Below are 14689 nucleotides of genomic sequence, written 5' to 3'. Positions count from 1 at the left end.
GAGAAACATTCAAAACTTAGAGAATTTTTGTTAAGTTTATTTGAGCCAAACTGACGACAATTGCCAGGAAGCAGTATCTGAATTGATACAGAAGTGCTCCAGAGAATGGCAGTTTGGCACCTGTTTTATATGTCAGAACCAAAGAAGGAGCCAGAAAGGGATTACAGGAAATCCACTGGTGATAGATTAGGGAGGCAGGAGAAGGGAAGTGAGGAAACTTCTGGAATTGGATAAAAGGTAAAACGATACATACATACTTCTTGTACTTTGGTGGGTAAGGGTTAGGTAATAATGAACAACACAATAACAATAACAATAACAATGAGAGGATTTGTGGTTTCAGCTTGTGTGCCAAGGGTTTAGGAAAAAGGGAAGTTACCTTGACATTCCAAAGGTAGATTATCGTAGATGCAAAAATACAATATACAGGTAAAGATTGACCTTTTTTTTTTTTTTTTAAGGTCAGTCTTTACCTTTAGATTTTATTTATTTATCTTTAGAGGGGAAGGGAAGGAGAGAGGGAGAGAAACTCATGTTGGTTGCTTTCTCCCCTCTGGGAAGAGCATGTTAAGCAGGGCAAGATTGACCTTTATTAAGGAAACATATTGGCCTAGGACATGACTACTTGCCATGAGCTGCTTGTAGTTAATAATTTTTAATTTTAGAGCATCTTTTGTGTTTACTTTAATTCTCTGAGTTTGTAAGGCTGCCTAGCAGGCCTCCCCTGAACTGGCCATGTTAATATGTGGCCCCTTTCCTTCCATCCACACTGTCTTATCAAATTTCGTTTGAGTGCGTAGTCAATTTTGGTTGTTGTGTTTCTGTTTTCTCCTCTACAAATTGGAGATAATACCAACTAGTGCCTGGCATTGTTGGAGGCAATAGAGTTGCAATAAACTGTCAATAAAGGTTTGAAAAAATATAAAGAACTGTAAATATAAAAATAAATGAGATATAGTGTTATCTTGAATAGTACACAATAAATGTCTGAAAATGTTGTTTAAATCCTAGGACCTGGTATAAATTCTTAACGTACCAGTCACCTAATTAATCCTGCGCATTCCAGCATACTTTGTTATTATTTAAAAAATTAATACTTGAGTCAATTTGGCTAATATTTCTTAGAATTTTGTTAGAGATATCTTTTTGGAGAAGTTACACAATTACTTCCTCAGGTGTCTTTTCACTAATAATTCTATAGTGCATTTTTATCTGACTTCATTTTGTTCTGGGGTTTTTTTCATTGTACTGTGTTTAAAGGGGAAACCTGAAATTTCTTGGCTATTGTTTTGTTTACACTCTTACTTTCAGAATATGTTATCTTATTCTGAATATGTTATCTTACATCCAGTTTCAATTCCTGTTATGTTGATTATATTTAAAAATCTGACTTAGAAATTCTAAGATTTTATATATTTTAGTATTTTGACAAAATCAATTTATCCAATACATTGAAGTACTTAATTTAGATATATATTGTCATGAAAAAGTTATATTTAAGGGGTAGTTGTATGTGTTTGTTTTTACTTTGGTCTTTTAGTTCCAGTGTGTTGTCCTTTTGGTTTTGTTTTATTGCTTTTTTCTTTAATTTTGCTTACCAGAGCCAAAGCCTTAGTAGAAGAACAACGCCTTTTGTTCCTAGGGTTCAGGTAAAGGCCTTGTCTGCCTGATAGAGACTAAAGTTGTGTCCTAACCCTTATTTGTATGCTTTTGGAAAATGCGTAGTAGGTAAACTTTTTTTGGTATGTTGCCCCAAGCCATATAATTGACTTTCAGATCATTTTATGAGCCAACTTGTAGAATTCTGCATGGGGATTAAAATAAAATAAAAATTTAAAGAGACAATTTTTGTTAGTGATTTTATATGATGAACTGAATACCAAAACTCATAGTGGTATTTAATGTAATTTCTACCTATATGTGTAGCATTGGAAGAAATAACTAATTTTATACTCTCGATACTTGCTTTTATTATTCACAGTTGCTGTCTCTTTAAATCATTCATTATATCACTTAACATCTACATTTGTTTGCATTTTCCAAGCAATATCTCCTTGAGGAGATTGGCAAATAAATTTGTACCTTATCTAAAACATGGATTTTATGCATATTATGTATAAGGATCAACATTTCAAAAGTATATTACTTTGAAAAAAATCAAAATTCAAATAAAATGGGTTTTTTGTTTACATTTTTAAATTATAATTTCATTTCATTTTACTGTAGTAATTGGGTACAAGTTGTTTGCCTCTTTTCATTAGGAAACCTTTATATGATAATGCCAATCTAGTTTGTTTAAAAGTAGTAGTATTGCTTTCCTTGCTTTGCTGCATGTTTTTTTCTCGGTTTTGAATAATACTAATTTAGTTGAATTTTAAAAATTAAACTTGTTCTAGTTAATATTACATAGTGTAAAATACTTGTGCTGCTCAGGTTCTGCTTAGGAGATTTAAAAAGTGGTTACATGGTGCAGCTGGAATGATAGTTCTCTTCAGACAATTAAAATGATACCAAGATTTTTATTAATGAAAATGAGGTAAATGTAAGGAAGTATGTCATATCTAGAATTGTGAAATGCATTTGTTATGTTTTAGGGGACCAACAGATATATTAACTATTCATTTTAAAAGCATAGACAAACAATTTTGAAATGTAATGAAACAGCTAATAAAATGATTATGCTTTGATAATATGAGCTGGATATCTGTTAAAAACTTCAATGGAAGTCTGTGATATAAAATGAAAATTGGAGTTATTGATCAGATGCCCAATTTAAGAGAGTTTATTAAAAAGTATAATTTTGATAAAAAGTTAAAATAAAAGTATTCCTATATATCTCTATATTTTATATCTATATTTTGACATTTACATATTTATAAAGTATAACTTAATAAACTATTAAAGTATTATGAAAATATGAAAGCCATGTGCCTAATATCTTTGTATAAGAAATGAATATTATTAATAAGTGATATTTTTGGTTTTTCATGGCATAAAAATACCTCAAAACAATACTCCTTATTGTATATTTGAAATATATTTATGGTATATCTCAAATATTTTGCTGTAATGATTTCAAAAGAGTAAACATATTGCCTGTGGAGATAACTAATTACAAGTGCTTAGTCTTATCCCTTAAAAAAAAAACTCACAGAAATCAATAATTTTCTTTATTAATTATAGCTTAGTCAAATAATGAGCAATGTTTCTTTATTTAACTATAAATTTTAATGGAAAAAACTTTTAGCCTTTTACATACTTTTCTCTTTGAGGTGTCTAATAATTGTATTTTTCATATCATGGAACAATAAGCTTTTTTATTTCTGTAGACAATAGAGAATATCAGAAATTACTCTGGTTCTGATCACACTTTTTAGAGAACCCATGATGCATGTTGTATGACAACTCTGTTTTATCTCATGTATAAGATACTCTTGTATTTCTTACCTTTTGGTTTTGTTTCCCCCTTTTGTCTTTTGCCAGAATAGTTCAGTCCCTTTTTTCCCCATTTACCCTCAACTGTATCTATACTAAATATTGTTAGTCAAGCAAATACTTGAACTTTTTTCTCCATTCAGATATAAGAGCCTTTTTTTTTTTAAGGTTGATCCCCTAATCTAAGGCCATGCTTCTCAAACTATAATGCCCGTGACAGTCACCTGGAGGACTTTGGTAAAAGGGTAATTCCTGCCTTGGCTGGTGTGGCTCAGTGCATTGAATGCCAGCCTGAGAACCAGAAGGTCGCTGGTTTATTCCCAGTCACAACACGTGTCTGGGTTGCAGGCCAAGTCCCCAGTTTGGAGCATGGAAGAGGCAACTGATTGATGTGTGTCTCTCACACATCGATTTTTCTCTCCCTTTCTTTCTCCCTCCCTTTCCCTCTGTCTAAAGATAAACAAATAAAGTCTTTAAAAAATTAAAACAGTAATTCTTGGACCCTATTCTGATTCAGTAGGTGAGAGCTAGGCCCCAGGAATTTTTAGCTTCTTCACACTGATGCAGGAGGTTTGTGAACAACAGACATTAGTAGTCTGTTTTAACTGAGTAGCTTTATTAGGAAAATGTTTTGTTACACAATGGCAAGATAATACCTGCATTAAACATAAAGACTTACAACAAAATGAGTAGTGATTATAATTTTAAAAGTTTAAATATTTCTTACTGTTGTTCTATAAGAGGGCTAATTCCATTTGACAAAAAAAGAAAAGCACATAAATAATTTTATATACTCTTCTGGACCATCAGTCTTCCTCTTCTCTTGCTCAGCTTCTCGTTCTCTAAAATACAAAGTCAGGGACTCAACAAAGCCCTGTTGTCCTGGCCTGGACCTGCCTGTCCTCATTGGGGAAGAGAGGGAAGGACTGACATGAGATGTATATTTAAACTTTTTACCTTTTTTATTGAATTTATGTGGGTACCATTGGTTAATATAATTATATAGCTTTCAGGTGTACAGTTTTATAATATATTGTCTGTATATTGTATTGTGTGTTCACCACCCCTAATCAAGTCTCCTTCTACCACCATTTATATTCCCATACCCCCTTCTGCCTTCAAAGTAATTTGCAAACATTGTTTATTCAGATTAAAGGGAAAATTAAATCATTAACATGTATATACATATATACCATAAAAATATAAACCATAAAATACATGTTCTACAAATGCAAATTTTAAATTTTGATTCAATTTCAATTTCAAGATAGTAGTCAGCTGAGTTCTGAACCAACCTGTGGGTCAGAGTCACAGCTACCAGAGATCCTGACACAGTCCCATCAGCTAGAGAGGGTGGGCGTGCGAAGTGTGTGTGCAGGCGGTGACCTTTATAAATCAGATGAATTCAGCAGCTGGATGTGATGTTTCAGTTTCTAATCATGGCATAGGGAAAGTTGTTCACATTTTCCCGTCTCAACTTATAAATACATACCCTCCTTACTGTAAGACTGTGATACATTTGCATCACAAACATCAAAAAAGAGTTTATATCTATTCAAGAAATGTAAAAATAGGAATTTATTATAGTTTTAAATAGAAACATAAGGATTTTATTAACTAAAGTTACTAGTAAATCCCCATTGCTTTTAATCTTTGAAATGTCTTCTGCTGTGGAATTACATAAAACATTTCCTTCTGAATTCCCTATGAATGCCATATAAACAAGTTACTATCTGTTCAGTTCATTTTGAGCATTTATTTTGAACTCATTATTGTAGAAGGGCCAAAATGAACTACAGTGATTTTTGCATAAAGATAAAGGAAGCAATCATGTATAGAAAAGATTCATTGTGGTAGTATAATTATTATGTTCATATTAATAAGCAATCAAATTAGGATAATAAAAGTCCAAGTGATATATCAAATGAAATATTTGAATTAATTCCTCTATTCATTGAAGTTATTAAAGCATATCCATTTGTTTGAACTAAATGCAATTTACTAAGTGAAATTTACATTCTTGCTAGTATCAGTGTAAGAGATGTGAATGATGATTGGAATCTAAAAATTATGTTATGGTAATAAATGGTTGAGCTGATAAATGAATATTTTTGCTTTTCAGATAAAACTATGGTTTGACAAGGTTGGTCACCAGTTAATAGTTACAATTTTGGGAGCAAAGGATCTCCCTTCCAGGGAAGATGGGAGGCCAAGGAATCCTTATGTTAAAATTTACTTTCTTCCAGACAGAAGGTAGGGATGTAAGACAAAAATAAATGTATTTGGAAATAAGTCAGAAATGTTAATAGCAATGGGTATTTTGATTCTGTATTATTTATTTTTATCATACCTGTCATACATTTATAAAGTTTAACACAAATACAATATTTTTAGGAATCAAAATAGTGACAGTAAATAGATTGTTTTTAATATATCAGATGTTCATAATACATCATTTTCTTGCATATTTATTAGGTTGCATGGATCATTATATCTTAAATAATGTATGTTTCTACATATCAAAATTATTTAAAATTATCCTCCTTTAAATGTATTTTTAACACAAACTACAGAGGCAAATACTAGAAATGGTAGTAACAGGTACTCATCACATTCCTGTACAATTCCTATCTTCTTTTCCTAAGACATTATTTCTTTAAATTCTGTAAAATTAATGCATGTACTCTTTATTTTATTGCTCCATATCATCAAGGAAATTTATCATTGGGTCCAGAATCTGCTTCTTCAAGATATTTTTTTGTGTCCTTGCTATCAAAATAAGTATTTTTGTTGTATTCCAATTTAAATAAAAATTTGGAGTAAATTTTTTATGTAAAAAATTAAATAGGGATGGAGAAATAACTTAGCAAAAATTATCTAATCACTCAGTTTCAGGCACATAAAAATAAAAGACATTATTTGATAGCATCATGAAAAAAGAAGGAAGTAATGTCTGCAACTGCCCTTTCCAGCTATTCTGCATCCCTAGCTGTCAGGGCTGGGTGTTCTCAGGTCTGGTCATTTTTTTCTCAGGTTGGAAGTGGCTGGGGCACAATATGATAGTACATATGTTCATTACACTTATGTACCCTTTACTACTTAGTTTAAGTTAAAGTCATCCAGGTTAAGTTGAGTGCCAAAGTATCATTTGAAGAACAATTTCAGCAAAAAAAAGGGGGGGAGAAAAGGAAAGGAAAGAAAGATAGTTATCAAAGACCTTCGATTTTATTTGGTACACATTTTGAAGTGGAAGTTGCACTAGAAAATGTCAAGGTGGCACAGCCTCTAAAGTTATTAGAAACCATTTACTATATAATTTTATTTTACAAAGTTTGCTTGAAGACAGTTGTTCTCTAACAATTTAAGTTGTCTTTTAGACAGGGATACACTTTGTACTGTGAGGAGGGAAGAGGACATCCATGTCTAGACTGATAACTCTTGCTTAAAAGTTCAGTTTGCCTTATTAAATTGTAATCATATATGGTGGGTTTGAAAAGAACTTCAAATATGTCTAGTCTCCCTCCCATCCAGTGTAGAAATCCCTTCTAAAATAATTATTCTCTGAGAGCTTTTTTCACTTTATAGGAGAAAGTCAAGATTTTTCTTCTACTCCCTCTTAGATTGAGGTACAAACCATTCTTGAATTAGATAACAAGGACCCACTAAGCACTTGCTTTCTGGCTTAATGGAAAGAAATTTGTCTCTTGACAGGGTCTCAAATTCTTTTTTAATGGATGGAATATAGGTAGATGCTTTACAAATATTAGTTAAAATTTTAGAAGTGGGGTGAGAGAAAAGTCATAAATAATAGTTCTATTACTTCTATGATTTTGTTAATTATTTTTATTTATAATACCAGTTCTCTTCCATGAAATTGAATAGAGATAAAATCTACATGGCCTTTCTTTCCAAGGCCTTAAAAATTAATAAAGATACATTGTTTTAAGGTGGCTCTCTGCTCCATTAAATATATAAGCTCTGGAAACAAGTTGCTTTTGATTAAGTCAGATTTACATTGAACATTAAGCCCTGTGTTTACCTTGGAAAAGTTACTTAGCTCCCATTTCAGAGACATTCCGTCCCTTCTTAGTTCTCCCTGCTTTCGCTCTCCCAGCACTGTCAGCGCTGTGCTGGGCTGGGAGAGTTTGAAGCAGTTTGACTGGGAGTTCATCGTCCACCTCTTGCATCGAATAGGCTGTCTAGGTAACTTAATCAAATTTCCTTCATGGATGATTTTCTTTATTACTATTCAGTCATTCATCTTAATGAGCTGGAGTAGTGAGCTGCAAAAAGAATGAATGTACCCAGGGATGTGTAAGACAATCCCCTGGTGTTCAAGAGGAAATATTTGAATTTTTATTTATTTTATCTCATTATTTTAATTTCTATTTTATATATTTATAAATGTATGCAATATTTAGTACAACAGTATAGTCATACATGCCTGTAATTCATAAATATATGTGCATATAATGGGATACATAATTTAAAATATTCACTTATAGGTATAAAAAGCAGGGTAGCCTTGGAGGTGTAAATCCCACCCAGAAGGAAGTCCAGCTTCCATTTGTAGCTCACATTTAGTAGCCAACTCACATAGAAATTGTTTTATGGTGCTTTAAAAGAACTGATAAATGTCAAATAGGCAAGTATATACTTCTTGTACGTTAGAAAGTAACTTGATAGAATGTAATTATAATTGCTCATTAGCTAAACTATATGAATGTGAAGTTGTGAACATCACAATACACTAAATTTTTTGTACAATAAGACTTCTGTAGTATAAGTGAATAATATATGTAATGTTATTGGTTAATTAGCCTTTGGAAGGTTTCCAGTAAGGCAGTATATTAAAAAAAAATTAGAAATAAATATTTCTATAATCTGCTTTTATTTAGATTTTGAGAAGATTAAGTTTTTAATTATCTACAAAATTTTCAGACTTATTGAACTATTGCTATTAAGTCATACATATAACATGATATAATTATACAATTTATACATTTTAATAGTAATTTTAAAGATTATAATATTTTAATGTATGATAAATTTGAGGCAGAAATTCACTTGACCCTTTTCCTGAGAAATTTCACATTAATAATTTTATGGCAAATTTAAAATAAAGGTTTACATAAGTTAGTATATTCTAATTTTTTTCCTAGTGATAAAAATAAGAGAAGAACTAAAACTGTAAAGAAAACACTGGAACCCAAATGGAACCAAACGTTCATTTATTCTCCAGTCCACCGAAGAGAATTTCGGGAACGAATGCTGGAAATTACCCTTTGGGATCAAGCTCGAGTTCGAGAGGAAGAAAGTGAATTCTTAGGAGAGGTATCTGAAATTACTTTAAATTTTAAAATTTTTTTTAATTTTTAAAGATTTTATTTATTTATCTTTAGAGGGGAAAGGAAGGAGAGAGGGAGAGAAACATCAATGTATGGTTGCCTTTCATGCGTCCCCTGCTGGGAACTAGCCTGCAGGGAACCTGCCTGCGACCCCGGTATGTGCCCTGACTGGGATCGAACCGCAATTGCCTGGTTCGCAGCCCCGCGCTCAATCCACTGAGCTACACCAGCCAGGGCCTGGAATTACTTTAAAGCTTAGGCTGTTCGCGTCATCCTGAATACATTCGCGTATATGACTGTCAGTGACACTTCTGTTTTGAATATCTGAAAAGTAAACATAATTTCTCTAATGGAATGAATTTAGCTACTGCTTTAAGATAAAACTTACAATGTCATAAAAAACAGTTGTCACTCTGTGATAATTTTTGCATTTATTCTTATTGTAAAGGTCTCCTGGTTGAGTAAGATGTAGGTTTGTATTTTGCTAAGTTGCTGTTTTATAATGTGGGCATATCATAAGTTTACTGAACCAACTGTACTACTTTTAGCTCAATCATTTATTCCTGTATTTTTAAGCCTTTTATTATACCCATAATATGCTAGGGACTGATGCTTCAAAGGTGAATACAGCATGTTACTTCCTTCAAGGAATTTGTAGTCCACTGGGGATGCAGACGAGTGACTAGGCACTTGGAACGTAGTATGCAGGTGCTGTTACAGGGTAATGCAATAGGAATACATATTTGCTCCACAGAGAAAGCAGAATTTAGCAAAGTCAAGGGGAGTGAAATTTCTGTAGAAGACATAAGACATTAGAGTTGAAAGGCTCTTGGACAACTGTTTTGAAATTGGAAGAGAGAGTGGTAAGAAATGAGTCTTGAAGGTTAAACACTAAGAGGTTTGGGTTTTAGCTTGTGGATAATTGGGAACAATGATAGATTTTAAAAGAATGGCTTCACTGCATTTGCTTTAGAGAAAAATATTTTTAAGGTAATGTGGAGAATGAATTAATTGGAGAGGGGCAAGATGAGAGGCAGTTGTCCAGCTATTAACATACTAAGTTGTCTGCTTTCAGCACCTTTCAGTGATTGATTTTACCAATTAAATGGTAACTTCTTGGGAAAACCAACAAACCATAGAAATACTAAATTGAACATCAGTAGCTAAGAAATCAAAGAATAGTAAATCAGTTGCACAAAGCAAAATCTAGGACAGCTGTCTTGGCCTGCATTTATGATACTTCCACTTCTTAACTGGAATCCTTAAGCAAGTTATTAAATCTATTTTCTCCTTCAGTTTCCTCTTCAACCAATTGGGAATGATAGTAGTATGCAACTCAGGGTTAATGAGGATTAAGTAAGTGTGTGTGTGAACATTTGGATTGCAGTGCCTATAATTTTGAAAACAACTAGGGAAAATGTAGGAAGAATGAAAGAACTTAGCTGTTTTACTTTAACCCCCACAGCTAATAACGATTTCTTGTCACATAGCAGTTCTCATGTACCTAAGTACAAGCACTGTCATGTTTGCTTGTGGCCCTTAAAATAAAAAGTGCCATTTATTTTTATGGACTGGTTTCCTTTTTAAATTTATTAAATATTTATATTATAAAATCCATATAGTAATATGGTTAATTTAAAAAATCCATTTTTCCTGTTTTGATTCCTTAGCAGCATGAGATGTTGAATACAGAGTTTTATTTGAGTAAGCCCTTTCATCTGCCAGCTGATGTGAGCTTAGACAATTTTAAACCTTTGACCCTTGACATTTTTTATCTGTAAAAGTTGACTAGCAAGACCAACCTAGTAGTTTTTTCTGAAAATTAAGATAATGTATAATATGGTTTTTAATGCATCTTAAACCACTTCTAATTTGTTTTTTTCGCCTCATTTAGAGTTTTTTAAAAGGCTAAATTAATGGATGAAAATGAAAATGCTTTTTAAATTATGAAGTGATATACATATATCAGTTGTTATTACAGATTTCTAAGAATGAGTGCTATTTCTGTTGTAGAAATTCAACAGCCTCTAGGAGGTGGTTGATCAAGGGTCTACAAAATAAACACCTTTAATTTAATTATTGTCAAAACATATGAAAAATTTTGCAACATTACTTTGCTTTCGATTTAACAGTATTACTGTTAGCACTAATTTGAGAGTTATGAGACCATTTAAGGGAATTTCTGTAGTATCGGTATATAACAGTTTCTATCTCTTGGCTCCGTAGATCTTGATTGAATTAGAAACGGCGTTATTAGATGACGAGCCGCACTGGTACAAACTTCAGACTCATGACGTCTCGTCGTTGCCACTCCCCCGTCCTTCCCCACATATGCCACGGCGGCAGCTCCACGGAGAGAGCCCCACGCGGAGGTTGCAAAGTAAGTCTTCAGTAAAATTTGCCCTGTCTTTATTGGACAATCTCGAATGCTATATATGACATAAAATTTGAAGATACCACTTTGGGTATTAACATGTATTTTAGTGTTTTCATAGCTTTTATTGATGCTTTTAAATTGTTTGAGACGCTAAAATGAGGTCACACCTATAATATTCACTCATTATAGTATGACTCCAAATGAAACAGTTGTTTTTTACTTTTGGCTCTTAGAATCTTAAATATGTGAAAGAAATAAGTAATGTAGTAGAATTTGGCCATATAGCTATAGATACTTGAAATTACGATTTCCACCTTCAGTGTGCCAAGTATTTTATGAATATGTAAAATAGTAAGTATAGCATAGTGTTTGAAACCATGACTATGCACTTATTCAGGTGGCTCTGAGTTTAAATTTTGATTTTCTCATTTGAGAGCTGTATGACTTGAGGTAGATCATCTGTATTTCTTCATTTAAAAAATGCCTTCTTTACAGGATGATTATAAGAGTTAATGTCAGAAATATAAACTGATTTTATTGTTGTTATTGTTATTGTCAGTGTTGGCATTTTACTCTGAATTATACATAATCCAAATCATAAAACAGAATTAGAGCAATCCAGAGAATCTTAAAGGAAACTCAGAAGTGTTTTCCATTTGAACATTTTTGGCTTACTGCTCTTACAACTCAAGTTTCTTTCCCATGTGTCTGATATTGGAAGATGAGATGGGCACTTGTTGCTTTGGATAGTGATCATGGGATAATTTCATCGGCGCGGAGTCAGTCCATTCCAGGTTTAGCAACATCGTTGTCAAGTAGTGGAGAACTGATTGACATTAACCAGATTTCAGAAGTGTAAATTTATAAGTATGGATGTCATGCCATGTGTCAATCATGGGAAGTATACCTGCATGTAGCACATTGAGGACTAGATAGTTGAATAGAGGACTAAATTACACATCATTCAGCTATTAGACAAATAGAAAATTAGAGCAAAGAATTGTCTTCTTCCCTTTTAAAAATGTTCTTGCACATGACTAGGATTTTATTTTCATTAGATACAGTCTTTCACACTTGGATGGTATTAATGGAGCACTAATTTTACAGTGTTCATTTTTTTAGCCTCCTCACATAATAAACACCTACCCATGCTTATTTGCAATTGCCATTACAGCATCATTTGTTGTCATAATTTACTAATTATATTACCATAAATTTTATGTGTATTAATTTTACAGTGTCCAATCTTTTTGGACCCTGTACTCAGTACATTTGTCACTAAATCACAACATAGGATGATGGGTTACTATGTGAAAGCTACTAGTTAACTCATTGTGTACTAATTTTTATGGTTTAACTTTATAGGCTGCTTTGCTGGCCAACATTGCTCTTTCTTACAAGATTGGCCTTATATCCATTCCTTTAGCTGTTATTGCAGTAAAGAGTAGGCTTGATGACTCTCACTATCTGATACTTAAGTCTGCCAACAGTTTTCATTATTTTTTCCTTCCTAGCTAATTAAGAATAGTGTATGTAAGGAACAATGAGAAGAGAGTACTTTCCAGGTAGCTGTATGTATTATGGATTCACATGCAATTAATTCAGTCATTTTGCAACTTTTAACATTTTCCATTCTCAAATGGCTATTGTTATTTAATCATTAATAATAGCTTTATGTTATACAATATCAGAATAAAATTAATTCTCAGTGTTTGAACATATGGCTAAATTTGGTGTTTTACATCTAAAATGTTATTATAATTTATTAGCTGTGTAGATCTGAAGATAGGTAAAAATAGGTACATAAGCATAAGAGAAACAAAGATTAGGAAATAATACTTAGGAATAGTCAAATGAAGGACATTACCATTGGCTAAGGATATAACAGTCATCAATGATAGATTCAGTTAGAGTATGAATAAAGAAATATATTAATTATTTTAAAGATTTACTGATGACAGAAACCTTTTCTATGGTTTTTCTTTATATAAAGAGTAAAATACTATATTTACTTATAAATATGTTTTGTATTGTCAAAGGTGATGGTTAACTTATTTGATGGTATATAATGTCTGATAAGTTTTTAAATGTGTAATAGTCCCATATGTATTCCTTAAATCCACATGTTTTAGTAATTTAATCTTTGAGGCTGAGAATGTCATTATGAGACTATGACTCTTTTTAATGTACTTGATATTTACTGATATTTAAAGTGAATAAATGGCAATGAAGGAATTCTGCTATTTCCACTCATGGTTTCCTATTTTAAATTTGTAGAATCGAATAATTCAAAGCAGTATTTCATTTACATGGACATTAATAATTTATAAGTTTCTTATCATGAGGAAATATATTAAAACCATTCTAAAAATAATTGTTTCATGTAAATATTTTTTAAAAATCCTTTTGAGATGGAAGTTCAGACAACTTTGATTATAAACTTTGAATTATTCCCCACATAAAGGGATAGATAAAGTGTTTGAAATACATGACTTCTTACAGTGTTATTTCTGCATGTAGTGAAATAAGAAGGTTTATGTATTTAAACATCTCTAGAAATGGTCATATTCTCACTACTCCAAAGTCTGAAAGAAATTAGATGAGAAGAATTCAAAATTTTGGTGAGGAAGTAACATTTCCTACACTTTTCTTCAAGCTACTCTTGCTTGCTTCCATCCCTGATGTTCTTTTGATATTACCGAAGGAATGAAGGAATAGTGCCTATTTTGGAAAATGTATAAGGGAGACTGGAGCTAATTAAATGCATCAAAGAGAAGTAAAGGCTGCTTTTAAAGATTGCAAAATATCTTCCATTTTTACATAATTTTATTTTTGATTCAGTGATGAGCAATTTTATTCATTAATCTTACAGAAACACTGATTATTTTGGAAAGTGTAGGTTTTGTTTTATATTCTTTACTCTTTTCATTTAAAGTTGTATAGTGTCCTAAGGAGAAGATCTTTTCTTAACATAACTGAACTTATTTGTAAATTTATTACCTGATATTAATTATTGTCATAACATTTGAACTAGAAAGGTTCAGCCAGAGATTTCTTTCATTTCATCCTTCAGTTTTTCTTTGTCTCATATCAACCAGATTCATCTTCTTAAATTCTCAGATGTTAATTCTTAGTAAAATTTAACATTATCACCCTTTCACTTTTTAAAATAGAAAACATTCTGACTACTATATTTTCATTCAACCCCTTGACTACAAAGAAAAGTGAATTGAAACAAATGATTGAGACAAAACCAAAATGATGCTGGTGAGAGAGGTGTAAGATACAAGCTACATGATTTCATAGTACAGTTTTCTTAGGGTTTCAGGTATGTGGGGGAATTTCTGGCCAACATTTCTTCTAATTCTCTACCTAATTGACTTCTTTTTTTCTAGGATAACACTTATATATACACATACATACCTCTCGACATTGTTCCACAGGTTACTGAGTCTCTGTTTATTTTTTTAATTCTTTTTTTGTCTTCAGTTTTAATTATTATATTTATTCATCTCTCTTCAAGTTGACA

General features: G+C 31.9%; 1 protein-coding gene across 15 annotated transcripts in view; it reads left to right on the top strand.

Moving 5' to 3' along the window:
- RIMS2 (regulating synaptic membrane exocytosis 2) overlaps positions 1-14689 on the top strand; it is a 470156-nt gene that overhangs the window by 248086 nt on the left and 207381 nt on the right. For 9 of the 15 annotated variants that reach the window (XM_053661100.1, XM_037133385.2, XM_037133387.2 and 6 more), the window contains 3 exons: positions 5558-5688; positions 8598-8769; positions 11010-11163. In XM_053661100.1, coding sequence (XP_053517075.1) covers positions 5558-5688; positions 8598-8769; positions 11010-11163 — 457 coding nt within the window. Of the gene's footprint in view, positions 1-1601; positions 1650-5557; positions 5689-8597; positions 8770-11009; positions 11164-14689 lie in introns of all 15 variants that reach the window. The other 6 variants (XM_053661101.1, XM_053661113.1, XM_053661104.1 and 3 more) reach the window with 1 other exon arrangement.

The sequence above is a fragment of the Artibeus jamaicensis genome, unplaced genomic scaffold (assembly GCF_021234435.1).
Source record: "Artibeus jamaicensis isolate MK-2021 breed Jamaican fruit bat unplaced genomic scaffold, CSHL_Jam_final scaffold_916, whole genome shotgun sequence".
In the NCBI taxonomy this organism is placed as follows: Eukaryota; Metazoa; Chordata; class Mammalia; order Chiroptera; family Phyllostomidae; genus Artibeus; species Artibeus jamaicensis.
The sequence above is the reverse complement of the archived record's forward strand: the minus strand, read 5'-3'. Positions and strand labels throughout refer to the sequence as shown.